This window comes from Phaenicophaeus curvirostris, chromosome 8 (assembly GCF_032191515.1).
Source record: "Phaenicophaeus curvirostris isolate KB17595 chromosome 8, BPBGC_Pcur_1.0, whole genome shotgun sequence".
NCBI lineage: Eukaryota > Metazoa > Chordata > Aves > Cuculiformes > Cuculidae > Phaenicophaeus > Phaenicophaeus curvirostris.
Genome location: NC_091399.1, coordinates 16825896 through 16843328, shown reverse-complemented (window position 1 = coordinate 16843328; position 17433 = coordinate 16825896). Strand labels below are relative to the sequence as shown.

The following is a 17433-nucleotide window of genomic DNA, read 5'->3' as shown; positions in this document are numbered from 1 at the left end:
AAGCAGCTGAATGTCAGCATTCGCAGCCAGGGCGCATCTCTTCCCACAACTTTTCTCTGCATTAATAAACTCAGGCCCAAGAGGATTTCTTGCCACAGGCAAAGAGCTACGTAAACAAGGCCAATGTCAAGCTTCAAGCCTTCTCTTACTGGATTCTTTATAGATCTCATTCAATATCTGTACCACGGGATTCCCGATGCTTCGTAGGTCTGGCATCCCGATCCATCAACAATTCAGAGCATCCTTCTCTCGGGGAAGGAGATTTCCTTTGGCAAGTTCTCAGCATCACCACGGACTGAGGCCACAGCTGGGATACAACCACCTCTCCTAAGAGCAAGGAGCGTGTGGAGCATCCGTGAAGTCAAAAATCAAAAAACCATTTCCCCACACAACGTCAAAACTGCTTGTGCACTGAGGGAGTGAGGGATAGGTAGTCCACTTCCCTCTCCTAAACTTAGAAGATATATAGCACAACGTCACACTCTAATGCAGTGCTTCAGAACAACAACCAAGAGCAATAAATCAGTACCAAATCAAACTGTTTTCCTGAAACATTAAACATTTCTGAACAAAGAAAATAACAGCGTGGTCATACCGGTGGCTTTTGCTACTCCAGGCAGCCTTCCTTGGCAGTTGCTCAGCCTTCTTCCCCTCTTCTCAAGTTCTTTCTCAGGCTGGGGAACCACTGCAAGTAGGAACCGCAAGTGGCTAAGCGAGCAGCTGGGAACAAGGCAGCTAGCGTGACAGGAGGGACAAGCAGTTTCAGAGACGGCGCTTGGTCACACAGCCCGCTGGCACCGCACAGGCCAACCTCGGCACTTCTGGGCAAGTCTGTTCCTCACTTCCTCTTTCCCTGCACAAGGAGGAACACAGAAAAGAAAGACGGCATCAACAATGGCAACTCTCAGAGCTCCACTTTAGACTGATGTCCCTTTTGCCTAGACCTTACCGGGTCACGGCGAGAGGGCTTTCTACTGCACATCTCTTCGGTGAGCCCAACGCAGTATAATCTGAGAGCCTCTCTCCCTCTCCTCCCAGTGCTGCTACTCAATTCACATCTGATTTCCCATCCGTTTCCCCGAGGGGGGAAGTCAGATGTGAATTGAGTAGCTCCTGCCCAGAGAACCGGGCCTCCACTCCACAGAGAGTGCAGACAGATCTGTTCCGAGGCACAAACAACAGGCGCCGCCTTTGGCAAGTCAACTGGCCTTGTAAAATGGGCAAAGCTCATACAGGTTGGTGGATCCATTCATCATTTGGAAGATGAACACCCACACAGGGACCTTACAAAGTTAAAAAACTGCTTTTGTCCCTTACCTCTGGCAGTCAGAGATTCAGTATGAAATGAACACGGGCTAGCATGGAGAAACAGACTTCTGCACGAAAACAGCCTGAAGTCTAGAAAAGACAGCAAAAATCAGAGAAATAACCCTCAATGCACTTGTTCCCACGAAAGACCAAACCGATGCATTGCACCTGGTTATTTACTATCGTCGTATCTCCACCCCACAGGAACACCAACGTTTCCACCTGTTCTAGCAAAACAGCAGCACTAGTCCCAAGGTGCCCAACAGCGACTGCAAGAGTCGCAGCACAGTTACAGGCTGCTCAGTTTTCTGCTGTGTTCAAAGTTTACCGACAAATCTATTCGTACTGTTATGGTCGTCCAGCATAAATGGCGCTGCCATAAGTAGAACAGCGGGATGCAGAGCAAGACGTTGGGCCTCGTTGGGAAATCTTTCTGTCCGATCAGGGTCATCTTGGCTCATTCCTCTTGGTTGCCTGGAGTAGGTATAAATGTCTTCCACCGACTTGAAGAAGACAACGGGTATTGAGGACTCTTCAAGAGAGGGAAGTGTCTGCAAAGGTATATCAAAAACTCATGAGAAGGCAGGATTAGTACATTCGCTTCATCGACTGCCCTGGTCTGTATCCTCTCTCAATTGGAAGGAGAGCAACTGGATAATTTAAAAACAAAACACCAGTAATTACTAACAACTTTGGCCAAAGGGCAGCTCTCCTGCACAGCAAGCTGGAAAGAGGGACACATTAGCACAAGATACAAATCACCACGTCTTAGCAAAGAGCGAACAGCTGGCTCACCTCTCGGCAGCCCCACGCAGAACAAATTACGGCAGCAGAGGGAGTTTCTGCAAGGGAGCGGGAACACAGTCAGAGGCCGTCGCTCTGCATTTTTGCTCAAATTAAGCAAGTTCCAGGGACGATTACCCACCTTTCGGCCACAGACAGGTAATACAGCCAATGTCTGTATTTGTTAACGCAGCCCGGACGAGAAAAATAGCGAAACAACAGACAAGCAACTATTCCCCTTGCCCAAGTACGGCTGTTCAAAAATCCGGTACTTGCTCTCTAGGCTTCTTCTGTTGTCAAGGCAGCAGAAGAGAGCCATCCATCCTCACAAGGGGTGAATCGCCATTCAAAGGTGCTTCACACTTCGGTGGAAGTGTGTTCAGAGGATTAGCCCACAACAAAACAATTGTTTTCACAAAAAAAAAAAAAGGATTTAAACAACATAAACTGGCCTCCCCAGGGGACCACAAGGTGCTCCTGAAGCAGCACGGAGAGCTACACGGCTGGGCAGCAGAAATTCTGCGCTGATAGGACACCCATACAGAATAACTTGGGTGAGAGGTGAATCCAATTAACCAACCGGACTCTGCTCGATACCCACCAGCCCACTGTAAAATCCCCACCTGACATGCAGTAAAAATAAAAACTGCTAGGACAAGAGTTTAAAAAAAAAAAAAAGAACCAAACAGATGTAAAAGATGACTATCACCTCCTCTTGCCACCCATGCTATCCTCACTGGGACAGGCAGCATCACTGCCGCTCCACAGCAAAGCAGAAACAGACAGGGTGCAAGGGTGGACGCTAAAAACGTCTGTTAGCACACAAGAGGCAGATGAGAGCAGGTACCCTAGAGAGTGTTTGAGGAGCAGGGAGTAGCCAGGCCTTCTCTGGTCCAGTTAGCAAATCCCTATGCTTTGGAACTCGCCGTTTAATACTTGTGGGGAAGTACTTAAGTCAGCTCACAAGGACCCTATTGCTATCTGCTCATCTGCCTACTTCTCATCTCACCTCATTGTACTTTCTCCCCACGCTTCCTAGGAGAGGTTTTCCCTCCTCTCTCCTTCTCTCAAGGTCCCTTTCCAGCTTGCTTTCCCTCCATCCCCTTCAGGTAACATCTCCCAGCGCCACCAGTTCTTCCAGCTCTGCTTTAGACTATCTGAGAGCCAACTTCCCCCTCGTCCTTCTACAAAGCGCTTTGTCTCAGTCACTCTCAATCTCCAGATGGGTAAGGAGCTGCGGTTATCCAAAACCTTGCAGGCACACTCCCATTTCCAGCTCTATAACACCTTCTGTGACTCGACAAACCCTGAGTGACACCGGCTCCCTGCTGAACCCAAAGGAGAGCGCAGGCCAAAGGCCATGCTGCAGGCCCGGCCAGACTCATTACCATTATCATTAACCACTATTTAAGCAGTAAAGTTGTGTTACTGGTGCCACACAATGCCTCAAAGCACAGCCCAAAATGCCACCCTCTCAAACCCATCCCCCTAACCCAGGGGGGACCTCTGAGTGATCCAGGAAAACCCCACAATGACTCCCAGTAACCCTCAGGACTGTGCATGAAAGAGAAAGAAGAGTAGTCTGCTTCCCACCACACCTCAATGCACCAGCAGATCACTAGTCGAGCACCCGTAACACCAGAAACAACAGGAAGGAGGAAAACACAGCCCCGAGGCCATGCTAACAGCCAGTTGTTACTTCATGGCCAGACACTTTAAAAAAAAACAAAACAAAAACCACAGGTCAAAGCAATTCACACAACCTAAAACCAAGAATAACCCTCCTCAACTGCAATAGCTCTGCTCAGGGCTCTCACCTTAGCCTCTGTGATGAGCTCTGGAGGACTTTCTTTTGTATCCTCCTGGGCAGGTTCAGGGTCTCGGTCCCTTGTGCTTTGGACACTGGCTTCATCCAAAGCTGGCCACACATCCCCCTCTAACTCCTCCTCAGCAGAGAGGTGCCACTGCCAAGGAGACGGACAAAGCAAGGAAAGCTACTGACTCCCACTTTCATTTCTGTACTCCACAGGAAAACTTACCACCTGGAAAGGACAGTTTTATCTGAGCAATCTTTTCTGGTTATTGCTTGCTGCCTTCTGAGGAATTTCACCATGGAGAAGTGCCTTCACACAGCACAGCTGAGACAACTCGGCGTCCAGCCATTTCGCACTTAAGGGCAGAGGAGGGGGTCGAGTTAATCCTGACAAGGCAAATCTAAGATTGGACAACACAAAGGGAGTTCCCCACTGCCAAAGAGGAGTTCCCAGAAAACGCTAGCCGAGCAGTACCAAGAGTCAGACGTATTTCATCCCAGTTCTAAACACTTGGAGCAATTATTAGAGTTGATACTGATGGTGACATCAGTGATGCACCGAGGAGGAGAGGAATCGTTTCGAGCAACTAAACAGAATAGCAGAAAAGAGAGGATTACTGTTCCTGGAAAAGGATTCTAAGACCCTTCAAAACAGAAGAAAACCTGAAGGCACTTAACATTCCTCTAGTCTCCAAATTGCCAGCTCTGTCTGACATTTACACACATGGATCTTGCTGCACTTAACCAGATTTTACCATAAAAATCACAATAAACTCAGATTTGCAGAGTCTCGGTCACATTCATTTCTCCCACATAAAGACGATGTTTGGGACCTTCAGTTCAGATGATGTATTGACAGTGCAAGCCCACCAATATCCAACACGTGCAGCTTATAGTTTCCCTAGCCCAGACACAGAGTTGGCTAAAATAAAACCTGGCTAAAATGACCGCTTTACAAGTTACCGACATTACAGTAACTCTTACGTTTTTACGTTTCAGAGGAATGTCAGAAAAACAGCCCTGGAGCCGGCCCACTGCTGAACACTTCAACAGCTGACAGTTACTTGGCGTCAGTAGTAAAATGTGTCATGAAAAAACTACAATTTAAATCACACAAAAGTAGAGAGAGTGACCTGTTAAACAATACCCCTGGTGTTTCTAACGGTACCGTGCTAGACTGCACTCAAGACCTGGATTTTACTCCCTGCTTAACCCCTCTGTTCATCATTCTTTTTCATCCATTAAATAATAGCAAAGGGCTCCTCTCTTCAACCTGCTCTGAAATCAAAGGCGTACAGCAGTATCCAGACCTGGGTATCGGTCGCTTTTAGAGTTAACTTTTAAAAAAAACTCCAGTCGTGTACAACTTTAACCCCTGTAACAATCAAGCCTGCAAATGGATTCCTTTCGGAGAAGTTTAAAATGAGCAAGACCCTTAAGGCAAACAAGACATCACTAGTTCTTCTGCTCCTTTCCCACACGTAAATGACACCCCGAGTTATTACACATCCTTTGCCAAACCCCAGAGACACTAGAGGAGACCACACCACCTCTTGGCTCCTGGGGTGCAAACTAGGAAACTGCTAAGTCAAACTGATCTCAGGGATCTGGTACTGGTCTGAGTTCTTGGAGTCCATTCTTCCCTCTAACTCAAAAACGATGGTGCGTATGGAAGGTTGGAGAACTCACTGAGCACAGACTCCCTGACGTCTGCAAAGGGATCAGAGGTCAAGCAGCGACGGACGTATTTATGGTCCACGTGTAATTGTTGTTACGTCACGGTTCTGCTTGCTTTTTATAAAAGCAAAGGAAAAAAAACCACTCCACAAGACACTGCATAGGACTAAGCCAACACATCTACTGATCCCTGGAGCCAATTCCACTGAACGATAGTCACACCGCAGCCAAACTCTCACCTGTTCCCACAGTTCATCCTCATCCAGCTTCGAGCTTGCTATGTCACTATTTACGTTCAAAGATTCCTGCTGCGAGCGAAGGTGTGGCTCCACGGGTTCAGCATTCTCCTGCTTTCTGCTGGGCTCAAGATACAAGGCTGAAGGATTCACTTCCTCAAATCCCTACGAACAAATAAAACCCCAACAGCTGAGTCAAGAAAAGTAAGTTGTCACCACCATAAAGAATAAAAAGAATTCTAATGGGTTTTACAAAGAAGCATGCCACCCACAAGTGGTGTGAGCTCTGAATTCTTGTAGAAATTGTCTTACTAAGAAAATCAACTCCCTCCAGCAATAAAATCACCCAGCAATAGCCCCCTACCCGCTAAATGGAACACGCACACGCAAAAACACAATTATTGGATTTAATCCTGCCAAAATACGCATTCTATATCTACTAAACGAAACAACAGATACAAGCACTCCGGGCTGCAAAGCCTGACTTTCTGCTGAGATACAAAACTGTTGCAGCACCTTTCTAAAGGTTTTCGTATCCACAGACTTCTTGCTGAAACCGAGCTGAGACATTCAGGCAACACTGATGGGCCTAAATCATAAATGCTCTCTGTGCTGGCTCACAGCTTCAATCTCTGCTCAAGGCACAACATGCAATCTACCCTGGTTACACCGTCCAGCACTATACACGTCACTGGCAAAGAAAGAGACTTTGTAAGCCAAGACCATATCTATAATTCAGTTTAACGGCACAACCAATCTCCGGGGCCTAGAGCAGGAAAGGCCAAAATTATTTATTTAACTACCCTGTTCCTCACTCAACTGCCCGTGCCTCTGGCTAGCAGAAAAAATGGATATCAGACTGGATATCAGACAAAAAAATTTTCACAGAAAGGGTCATCGGGCACTGGTAGAGGCTGCCCAGGGAGGTGGTTGAGTCACTGTCCCTGGAGGTGTTTAAAAGACAGGCAGACAAGGTGCTCAGGGACACGGTTTAGCAGCAGATAGGAATGGTTGGACTCTACGATCCAACCTGGCAATTCTACGATTCTATGCAGCGCTACTTGAAGCCAGACAGTAACATCTAATGGACTTGCTCTCATGGTCTGGATGACTCGGAGGCCTCAACTTATGACTAACAAAACCTACCGGAATTAACAATGTTTAGAAAAGTTACAAATACAACTCCTCAATTCCATCCCAGCTTGGCCTCATGTTCAGAACATCTATTTTCCTTTTCGGCAATATTAACAAGCTAATCCACTTTAAAAATCCACTCTTAGAAGTCAGGATCAAAAGAGTTTGTTCTGCTAAACCAGAACATCTCTGCTGTATCATCGAATTCCACCTTAACCAAAAAGAAAGCCGTCACCATAGACACCGTGGGATACAGCCCCAAAACAGTAAATTGCAGGGAAGCAGGGAATACCGGTTTTGCTCTTCACAAAACTACTTGCTTCAAGGTAAAGATCTCTCCACTACAGGCACCCAACCAATCCTTTCCCTGCCTTTCCTGTCAGAAGCACACGCCTCCCTCCTGACCTGGGAAGGAACCTTCTTCCCACAGATGTCAGCACATCCCCTACTGCTCAAGACAGCGTGGAAGTAGATATCGTCCTTAGTGGCTGCGTCACACAGGAAGAGATGACAAATGCCAGAACTTCCTCCTCTTCTGGGTTTTAAGATCAGCTTAGGAATAGAGAGGCACATATCGCATTTTGTGCTTACGAATAAAGCCCGACAGCAGCTTTGGAAAACACTCCGTAGCCAGAGAAGGGGCACAGCAGAAATAGCAATAACAACTGGTCCCTTACGCCTTCCCTTGCCCAAGCATCCTCTCCTCATAACCTCTTTTGATAAGAAAGTTATGGACAGAGAAAAATCACTTTTGAAACACAGAATGCCTATGGCCAGGCATGAATAGAGGCAAATGAGAGGGCAGAAGCAAATATGGGGAAGGTACTGAATTACAGAGGAGAACGAGTACCTCTGACACCACAAATGCTCCCAACTGGGAGGATGTCTGTTCAAGAGATGTTTACCTCCATTCACAAAACTCAGGGAAGAGGATTAGGGAGCTTGCTCGAAAGGGACAGAAAGGGGCAAGAGTGAATAAAGGAAGAGGAAAGGGTTTAGCCCACAGCGATGATAAGCAAAGGGCTTGGAGTGATCTGCACCGCAGATCTTGTTCTTAACGTCACCTCACGCATTAACATGTAAGCAAGGAAGTACCTGCAAGGCACTGCTACGGGGAAAAAAAATCCAAATAGACACTTTCTAGGAAACCCGCGTGGTGGGACGTCTTCCTGGAGAGTGACAGGCCCAGCAGCCTCACCCTCATCCCTGGGAAGGCGATGGAACAGCTAATCCTGAGAACCATTTCCAGGCAAACCTTCGGACGATTCCCAGGTTTCCGTAATCTGCGTAGAACACCTCTGCTTCTTGGTCATTGATCACGCGGTGGATGATAACGCGGTACCACCATTTTGAGACCGTTACACAGCAAAGCTGTCCAGGACGTACTGAAGACTCAGGCATGACAGAACGATCAGAAACAAGTTTACTCAAGTAACAGTGTCTGCCAGAGATCACAATGAAAAACTGTGCTTGGTAGGGCGCAGGAGATGGATAAACAGAAATACACTTCAGGGTTCAGAAGAATCCTCATTTCTCAAAGCCTCCACGAGACGGATTTTCAGGAGTTGTTCTAATAGATAGTTTATGTTTCTGTTCTACTTAAACCAAGTGACAATAAATACACAAACCTAAACTTTTAACATTTAAATGGTATTCTTGGGGTCCAACAAAAAGTTAACTAATGGGCGCTAATCAGCGACTAAATACAGCCATTCTAGTCGTTCACTTTTAACATTACCCTGACTTGGCACAGGGCTTCTTACGAGCCAGGTTCCGGAGTCCTGGCTTACACACACAGTACCTGTCTGCAGCCTGCGATCACACGGTTGCCCCACGGACATCCAGTATTTACTTTGGCACACGACTAACAGCAACTGCAGCGTAGTGGAAGAGTCCCAAACGCACAACGTACCTGACAGACAAACCCACTGATGGGGTTTTGCTTTCAAATATAGATATGACTAACGCTTATTACCTGCTGCTTTTGGTAAGTGCTGGAGATGGAAGTAAAAGCCTTAACCAAGCACATCAGCAATAGCAATGTCAACAATACAGAACCCTCAAGTTCCTTTCCACAACTTTTCCAGGCTTTTAAAGTTTAAGGCCGTCTAGGACACAGCCAAACTATTAGCGATACTTACTGCTTGCTAGATAAAAGGAATGGGGAAGCATTATGATTATGTGATTTAGTACGGCACTGGCATCTCCACATCCAGAAGTCAAGCCTGTAGTGACGGTAACAAACAGCCGGGTGCCCTGTTCCCTCAGTGCAAATACCCAGGTAATAGCACAGAATCAGCATAGCACGTCCTCACCTCATCTCAAACATCATATCCTGGAGTTTATCGGATGTTTCTGCGTGGCACGCTTGGATGTAGAACCGGCTAGGAGAGATTATACATTCCACAAAGACTCCCACCAAACACAAGCGCTCCAATGGTGGGAAACTGCAAAGGCTTCTGTCCTGAACAGCATCAGGGGGAATTTCTGGAGTCGTTGCCAGATTGAAGATTGACAGCTTCAAATCTAAATCTTGACACTACAAAGGGACAAGAGGAAAGTAGCGCTCAGAAGTCTTGCTACGCCCTGAACACACATAACTGGCCTCTGCATTAAGGTAAAAAAGTAGTTCTGCTTTCCTGGGAACCCATGAATTACTGAAGATCAGAGAATCCCAACAAATAGCGCAAACTCGGATTAAAACTGTCCCTGGGATCCTAACACCTATTTTCACACCCTCCACCTTCCTTCTCTCTTTCCTCCCTCCAGTGTAAAGAGGGGTGCAACAAAAATACCTTCCTCATATTCCTTCAAGGAATAAAGAAGAGGAACCGATGACACGTTATGTATTTAGACAAAGATATTGAATGGCTACTGATAAAGAGAAAAAAAAAAAAATCAAAAACTCACACCAAAAAAACCCACCTGCTTGTTGGATTTTACCCCAAAGATGCTGTTTCTATCTTCTGTCCCCATGAAAGAGCACATGACTGAAGTAGAAAAACTATCTGAAAACAATTCAAGACACAGAAGGCACAAATGCATCTCACACACACCAGAGCTATTTCCCAAAAGATAAAAACATACAAACGCTACAAATCCTATTCTTTTCTCATTCTAGGCAAATTTGTACATCAGTTCTTGGCACAGCTTGCAATTTTGCATCATTCTTTAGCTGCTGTAAACTTTATTCCACTTGAACCAGCGTGCATGGAAACCTTAATCAGACATCAGCTACTTTCACTGCCTCCAGAGATTCGGTTTGTGCCAACAAACAGCACTCCTCCAGCGTCCAGAAGTCAAAACTATTCCAGTTTTACTCATTGTGAATATGCTACGAGTTACCACTGCATCACACACCAGACAACTTACAGGAAATTTGTCTTCCAGCACACCCCACTGCTTACACGGCTACGGTCAACCGAGAGACAATACTAGCCCTTCGAACCGTTTCTTAAAAAAGCAGATTAGAGTCTCTCCTGCAGACTGAGCGAGGAAGAACACCCTTGAATTCTTTTTGTTAAAAACTTTGACTAAAACATTGAGTTAACCAGGCAGTTAACATTTTTGAGTTAAAGAGTACCTGAGGGAATTCTTGCCTGAGCAGCAGCAGCACCTCTAAAATCCCCTTACATTTCATGGATTTCCTCCCAGAAGTGCCAGTCAACAGTGATATTGCCAAGGGACAGGTTTGCTCCATGAAAGCTCCTCGTGTCAGACTGTTACGGGCACACGTGATGTTTATCACGTAGTTCACACGTTGGCAGAGACAACAGACACTTCTTTGAAAGACGTAGAAATGTCTGCTTAAAAAACACCTTCACAAAATAGCAAGAAAATTATAAGAAAAAGGTAAACAACCGAACACACTGTAAAACTAGCCCTAGAAGAGGCACGGCTCGTAAGACTGGCTAACTCCTTGCCTTAAGCCAGAGCGGCAGCTGCCAAGAGTGGTGTGGATGACAACTTTCCTTCTGCTCGGCACGGCAAGAAAAAGCTGCCAAGAGCAGCAGCTCTAGATATTTGACCCTTCTCGGGGCCGAGCAGATTGACTCGGCCCTTGTCCCTCATTTGTCCCTTACAACGCTTCCGCTATTGGCGTCTCATCACCAGATACTTCCATACCTTACAGCAGGCCAGGAATCAGGTCGCATCTTTCCCCTCGACTTTGCAGCATCTTGAAATCTTGGTTCACTGCCTACCCAAACACATTCCAGCTCACTTTCCTCCTCTCTAGGGCACTTTTAAAACAAACCAGCAAAACTGGTGCTTCACGGCAAACACGAGTTGTACAAACACGTTCCAAGACTCGCCCTGCTAGAATCTTTAAACAGATTCCCTTTGCGACACATAACAAGAAAAAAATGGGGCTACGTGGACCATCTCTCTCCCTTTTCTACCCTTCCCACAAGCAGACTTTGTTTGATCTAGGGAAATTCCCCACGGACTTCATCCCACCAGACGACAAGGTCTTATCAGAAGAGCCTGCCAAAGTTTTCTAAAGGGTATGTTTCTTGAAACACCGCAGAAAGTCCGACTCGTAGCCCTAAGCTTTCAAGTTCATTAAGTGAACAGCACACCAAATTCAGAAAGAATCCCTGCAACCCTTTCCCTGTCTAGGTACTCCAACTGTACAGTTGTGTAGAACCACCAGATGAGCTTGGCAGAGGAAATAATTCGCAGCAGGAGAACTTTCCTGAGAAAACAAAGGCCTAAAGATGCTCAAAAGAGGAAAAAAAAATAGAGGGGGCACAAAGAAATTCTCCCAAGCAGGTCTGGCAGGTCAGAGCCTCTGTACTTCTCCATCCCTTTCTAAAAATACATTGCTAAACCACAACAACAGCAACAAAACTTTCAAGTCCAACCAAAGAGCAGAGTGGCAACGACAGGACTGAGGTCTCCAAGGACCATTCCTCAGCTCTGCCACGTAGCTGCTAGACACTTAAACCCATGCTACTGCAGCAGGGGAAATGCCACACAGCTACTCTCAGAAGAAGGCTATTAAGAACACAAAAAGAATTGTCTCCACTCTTATTGGGGAACAAGATTATGCTTTACTGGCTTTGGACGATCTCCAACAGAGATCTCAAGACCAGAAAGAGACAAGAAAAAGACCTAGGCTGGAGGGCACATAGAGTTATATATCAGGTCAGTATGACTCTGGTCACCTCCAGCCTCATCTAAACTAGGTACAATTTTTTTTTGGAAGCAACAGTGCATCAACAATACAAACCAAGCAAAAACAAAAGCAGTGAAAAAAATTATCACCCCCTGGACGAAGACATGACAAAGCTACAGATCACTCATCCTGCCACTTACTTGTTTGAGGACATCACTCATATCTAGTGCTTGTCCTTCCACCGGCTCTGACTTCTCTTCTGCCGGCAGGTGAAACCACTTGGCATCACGGATGGGTTCCAAAGGAGGCATCTCAATTGCAGGTGCAGCTGTAAAGAGAGTTTAGTTGTTATTCTTTATTTACATATTAAGCAGAAGGAGAATACACCTGGCCATGAAAGCGTACAAGTACTAGTGCCATTTTCCTCATCTCTTGTAGCACCCACAGTCACGGGGATTTGCTTGAGAGGCATCCTTCGCCGTACTAATAAATTCAAGCAAAATAAAACACACTTGCTCTTGCAAGCATGACAGGGGCTAAATAAATTCCTAGAATGATGCTAAGAAAAGTCAGGCATTTGGCAGGAACCTTATGCAATCCTCTGCTTTCTCTCATAGTTGTTAGGGGAACGCTGAGGATATCTACAGGCTCTTCTTCAGAGAAGCAGTATAGCTATGCCTTTCAGATTAGTGCTTCAGCCTCAAAAAGCCCATCTGGAAGGCTTTACCAGCCTGCGGAGCCGACGTGCCAGAGATCCTTCTAGTTTTATTACCTGTTGCCTGGAATTACTAGAAATTCCAGTCCTATACACGCATTCAGAAAGGGGCTTAACATCCCTTCTTTCACCTCGCACTGAAAAACAGTGGCAAACCGCAGAAAACTTCCAGTTAAGCTCTCTGCTACCACAACAACACCCTTGTAACAGCTGCTTCTACAGTACCTCGCAGCCCTTCTGCGCTAAAGCCTAGGGAAACCAGGACTACGACAGCTACTGGAAAGGCAGCAACATCACTTGAAACACAGCTGCTTGGCAGCTACATACTTTCAGTTAAATAATACCCTCCCTCACCTTCTGGCACCTCTTTGTGCGCCCCACCGTGCGGCACCTCTTCCTTCGCTGTCTCACCTTCCAGCTACTTCCTCAGGGTCAGCAAGGAACCTGCTTTTGTCTGCTCAACAACAATGATATCGGACACACTTTCAAGGACTTGAAATACAGAGACAAATCCATATCGCCTATACTGGAACGGCCGGCCAAAGCGTCTGCGATAGGCCCTCTCAAAGTTCCTGAGCAGAAGTGGTGAGGAACTCAGCAGATCCTGCAGCTCAGCCTTCCCAGTCGCTGGCTGCGAGGGAGACACTTTGTGTTCCTAGAGGGAAAAGCAGCACGTGCCTTCACAGCATCACTCTTTCGTGACTTAACACTTTCCTCCTGCCTGGCAACCAGTTTTGCAATACCTTTGGTGGTCTCATCTGCAATGGCTACCAAAGAAAGAAAGAAAGAAATTATGAGATTACCAAGACAGCAAACTACTGAAAGCTTTATACAAGCAAAGGTCCTCCTCTTTCCTATTCTCCCCACCCTCTTCAGAAGCAGGCGTGTCTTTCAAAACCAATCACACTAGATCGCATTTCCAACAGGGTAACTTTTACTCTCCCTTTGTGAACTGAAATGAACCAGATGAAACAGCCAAGAACCAACCTGCACCCTCATCCCTAGAAATCCAGATCCAAGCAGAAAGGCGGGTCCAATTCTTGGATACAGGATCACAAAAGGAAACTCATCTGCTGCAAGTTTTGTTGGGAAAATGATAAAAGTTCTTTGATACAGACTGAACTTCCTATAGAAACGTTACTGCAGTTTCTAAACCAAGAGCAGAGTGCAAAATGTACAAAAAGAACTGGAAGCCTCTGTTATTTTCCAGGAGGAAGGAGGAGAAAAGTACAAAAAGGCAGATTAAGACACAGTAAAAAACATCAACGGCAAAAAAATTAAACAGAGCTATATGAGAAAAAGAGTGACAGAGATACATGACCTACAGCTCTGGCAATTCATTCTGCACCTCCTGGTTTTAGAGCATCGCTTCATACCAGTATGAGGTTCCAAACAACTCCTCCACTTTTACGGAAATAAAACCTCACCTTTGAGGATAAACGTGCCTTTCTCCTGAGGACAGATTCTGACAACGTCAGGCATTTTTGCCACCAGCTCCAAGGTGGATTGGAAGCCCAGGTCACGTAGAGGGAGAGGTTTGCCCATCATGGCCATGTACTCCCCTCTCCAGCTGTGCTGGGGTTAAACCCTCTTTATCGGTAATAAGCAGCGACCTCACCTCCTTCTTCCAGGCGCGGGGTCTCCTTGCTCTGTCCTACGTGCCCCCTTGCCCCTCGCAGAGCTCCCTGCATCCCTAATCCCAGGCATGGGGAGTCCCCCCTGTACCCCTCACACAGCTCCCTGCATCCCTAATTCCAGCCCCAAGCGCTCCCTTGCCCCTCACAGAGCTCCCTGCACCCCTAAACCCGGGCATGGGGATTCTCTGCCCCTCAGAGAGACCCCCCTGCCCTTAATCCCAGGCGTGGGGTCTCCTTGCTCTGTCCTACGTGCTCCCTTGACCCCCACAGAACTCCATGCATCCTTAATTCCAGGAAGGCGGATGCACCCTCGCCCCTCACAGACCATGAAGAACCTTCCCTGTACCCCCAAGCGCTCCCCTACTCACCACAGAGCTCCCTGGGCCCCTAATTCCCTCCTTCTCCTCCTCCTCCGCGAGGGCGGAGCCGCCGCCTCCTGGCGGGAAAATGGCGGGGTGGGGGAGGAGGAGGCGGGAATTTTCCCCTGTTGGAGCAGCCCCTGCGGGTCAGTGGCACCTGAGCCCCCCTTCTGAGGGGGGAAGGCAGAGCCCGAGGGCCAAAAAGCACCAGCTGTGCTTCCCCGCTGGGCTCCACGTGCCCCCTTGCCCCTCGCACAGCTCCCTGCATCCCTAATCCCAGGCATGGGGAGTCCCCCCTGTGTCCCAAGTGGGAAACACTCATTCACTGGTAAAACCTTGAAAAGGATCAAGTCTTTGAGGCAAAGGCAATAACATTTTTGGTTTACAATTCGGCGCTGAGTTGGATGCCCTTCTAGAAAAAGGCCTCACGCTTTACAAAAGCAGTGGGTATATATACTAGTTTTAGGCAAAGAATAGTGTAAATCCTCAAAGAATGAAACGGAGGCAATGGCATTGCTGGACAGTGAGCAGCAAGAGGGAGGTATGGATTATGGAAGGGGAAGGGCTGGAAAGCTGTGGGCTCTTTGACCCTGTACGGCCACAGAATAACTCCGCACGGTGAGTGCCATCGCACCCGCCTGGCACAGACACAGTTTTCCTTGGGGTGAGACACGGGAGACCCCAGCCAGCCTCACAGCCTCCTGGTGCTGTAGAGCTAGAGTGATCACGCAGGTTCTTGGCATGTGAACCTCCCTCCAGACCTGCTGGCTCTGCAGAGAGCTCCAAAGGCAAAGGGGCAAGAAGGGAAGAGCTCGAGAAGATCTAAGTGGGAGACGCGCAGGGACGCTAACTTCACTGCTGGTCCGCCCTCTGGGTCTAGGTACCCCAGAAGGAATCTATTTCCAGGCCATACCTGCAGGTTTTCCCTCACAACAAAGGTCAGCCAGGTCAAGACGCCCCGTCCTGGCTTTGGGGAGATGGGGAAGGTCATTTTGACCCGAGCACCCCAGTCAGCCCCCACGCCTCGGTGTGACCGCTGGAGGGCGCAGGGAGATTTCAGTAGCACCAGCGGCTCGGTCCCACCGCATCAGGGAGCTGGGATGCGACTGAACTCCTGTTCCAAAGGGCCTGAGATCCTCTGACAGGGAAGGGCGCTTCAGGCTGTGCACGTTGAAATCAACTTCCTATTCGCCATCTTTCTCTTTGCCCTTAGCTCACCTCTCCCGACGAACTTCTGGGCTCCCAGGTCAGCCAACAAATTGCTCCTTCCAAACCCTTGGACACCGCTTGGTGCCTGCAGGTCTTCAGCCTGAAGGCTGCTCTCTAGTCGAGGCCCCACGGGGAAGCACGGCTCCATTTCTGGCAGTAAAGCGGGGACGAAACCTGTCGGTGCATCCTGGCAGCTCCTGCTCACCTGAGCCAGCTCCAGGGAGAGCAAATGGTTCACACGCGCCGGGTTTAGGCAAAGGCCAACACTGAAGCTGACGGGCCCGGGCGCTTGTCAGGCTGTCGGTATTTTGGGAGCTGGCCTCTGCTAACACGGTCCTTTTGTATTTCTCCCTAGGAGTAAAGTCTCCAGGTCTGGGCATCTGTGAGTGGCTTCTGACCATCTTGTCTTTCCTGTTCATCATAATGACCTTCCCCGTTTCTGTCTGGTTCTGCATGAAGGTGAGAATGGTCATGGGGCCTCCCCAGGCTTAGTAGTCGGTGTCTGATGTGGACGTAACTCACTGGTTCGGCACGTTTTGGACGTGAGCATAAAGCTTTTTCTGGGTCTAAGGTTCTATTTACACTTCTTCAACCCATCGTTAATTTTGACTTTCCTTCCTCGCACATTGCTGCAACAAAGGGCTGCACAGGGATCTTCCGCTACCTCTCAAATACTCCTGCTGAATTATCAGCAGGCAAGGGCTTAGGTTTCTCTTTTGCTGAACAGCTTGCAGGTCTGTTCACTTTCAAACATCGCCTTCAGCACACCCAGCCCAGAGAGAGTGGCACTGCAGCAGCAGGTAAATAGGTTTTGAATGTAAAATGTTAAGAGAGTTTGGTCTCTCAGGTACCGATGGATTTGCCCTCTTTTCCCCCTTTTCTCACATTTCTAGCGTGGCTACGAGTAGGCATATTTTGGTTCCCACTTCTGGGGAAATTTCACGTGAATCTTGCTCTCAACAAGGGTGTCAGTGTCATCCCTCGGATCTCACAGGGGTGAGCACATGCACACACGGTTCCCTCGGAGGCAAACAACAAGCACGCAAAATTTTAGCTCAGGATGTTTGAGTTTGGCCAGGCTCTGAGGAAGCAGAACGCTGGCCTCATCCTGGGAAAGCCCAGGCCCCTCTAACATGGGCTGCTCTCCCAAATCCTGGGTGTCTCGTGGCTGCTCCTTCTCTGCTCACACACAAGGCCAGCCAGCAGTTCTGTGTCAGGTCCTCTGCGGGGGTAAAGGGACACAGGGACAGGTAACTCCGGCAGCTCACACCTGCTGAAACCCTCCCTTTGCAGCGCATCCAGCTTTTGTTTCCCCTGCAGGTAGTGCGGGAGTATGAGAGAGCCATCGTTTTCCGACGTGGGCGTCTCCTTCCTGGCAAAGCCAGAGGGCCTGGTAAGGTGGTTACTGAGATCCCTCCAGCTGCGTCACTCCCCTTCCTCGTA

The 17433-nt window shown here is 47.9% G+C and overlaps 1 protein-coding gene across 1 annotated transcript; it reads right to left on the bottom strand.

Moving 5' to 3' along the window:
* Window positions 1-779: 779 nt before the first annotated feature.
* Window positions 780-16463, bottom strand: LOC138723331 (tudor domain-containing protein 5-like). The gene is given in 15 exon segments (XM_069862277.1): window positions 780-853; window positions 1637-1859; window positions 3909-4055; window positions 5815-5982; window positions 7357-7486; window positions 8207-8392; window positions 9267-9490; window positions 12271-12398; window positions 13140-13418; window positions 13421-13552; window positions 14213-14345; window positions 14347-14409; window positions 14791-14858; window positions 16000-16140; window positions 16196-16463. Coding segments are annotated over 15 exon segments (2364 nt in total).
* Window positions 16464-17433: the final 970 nt, after the last annotated feature.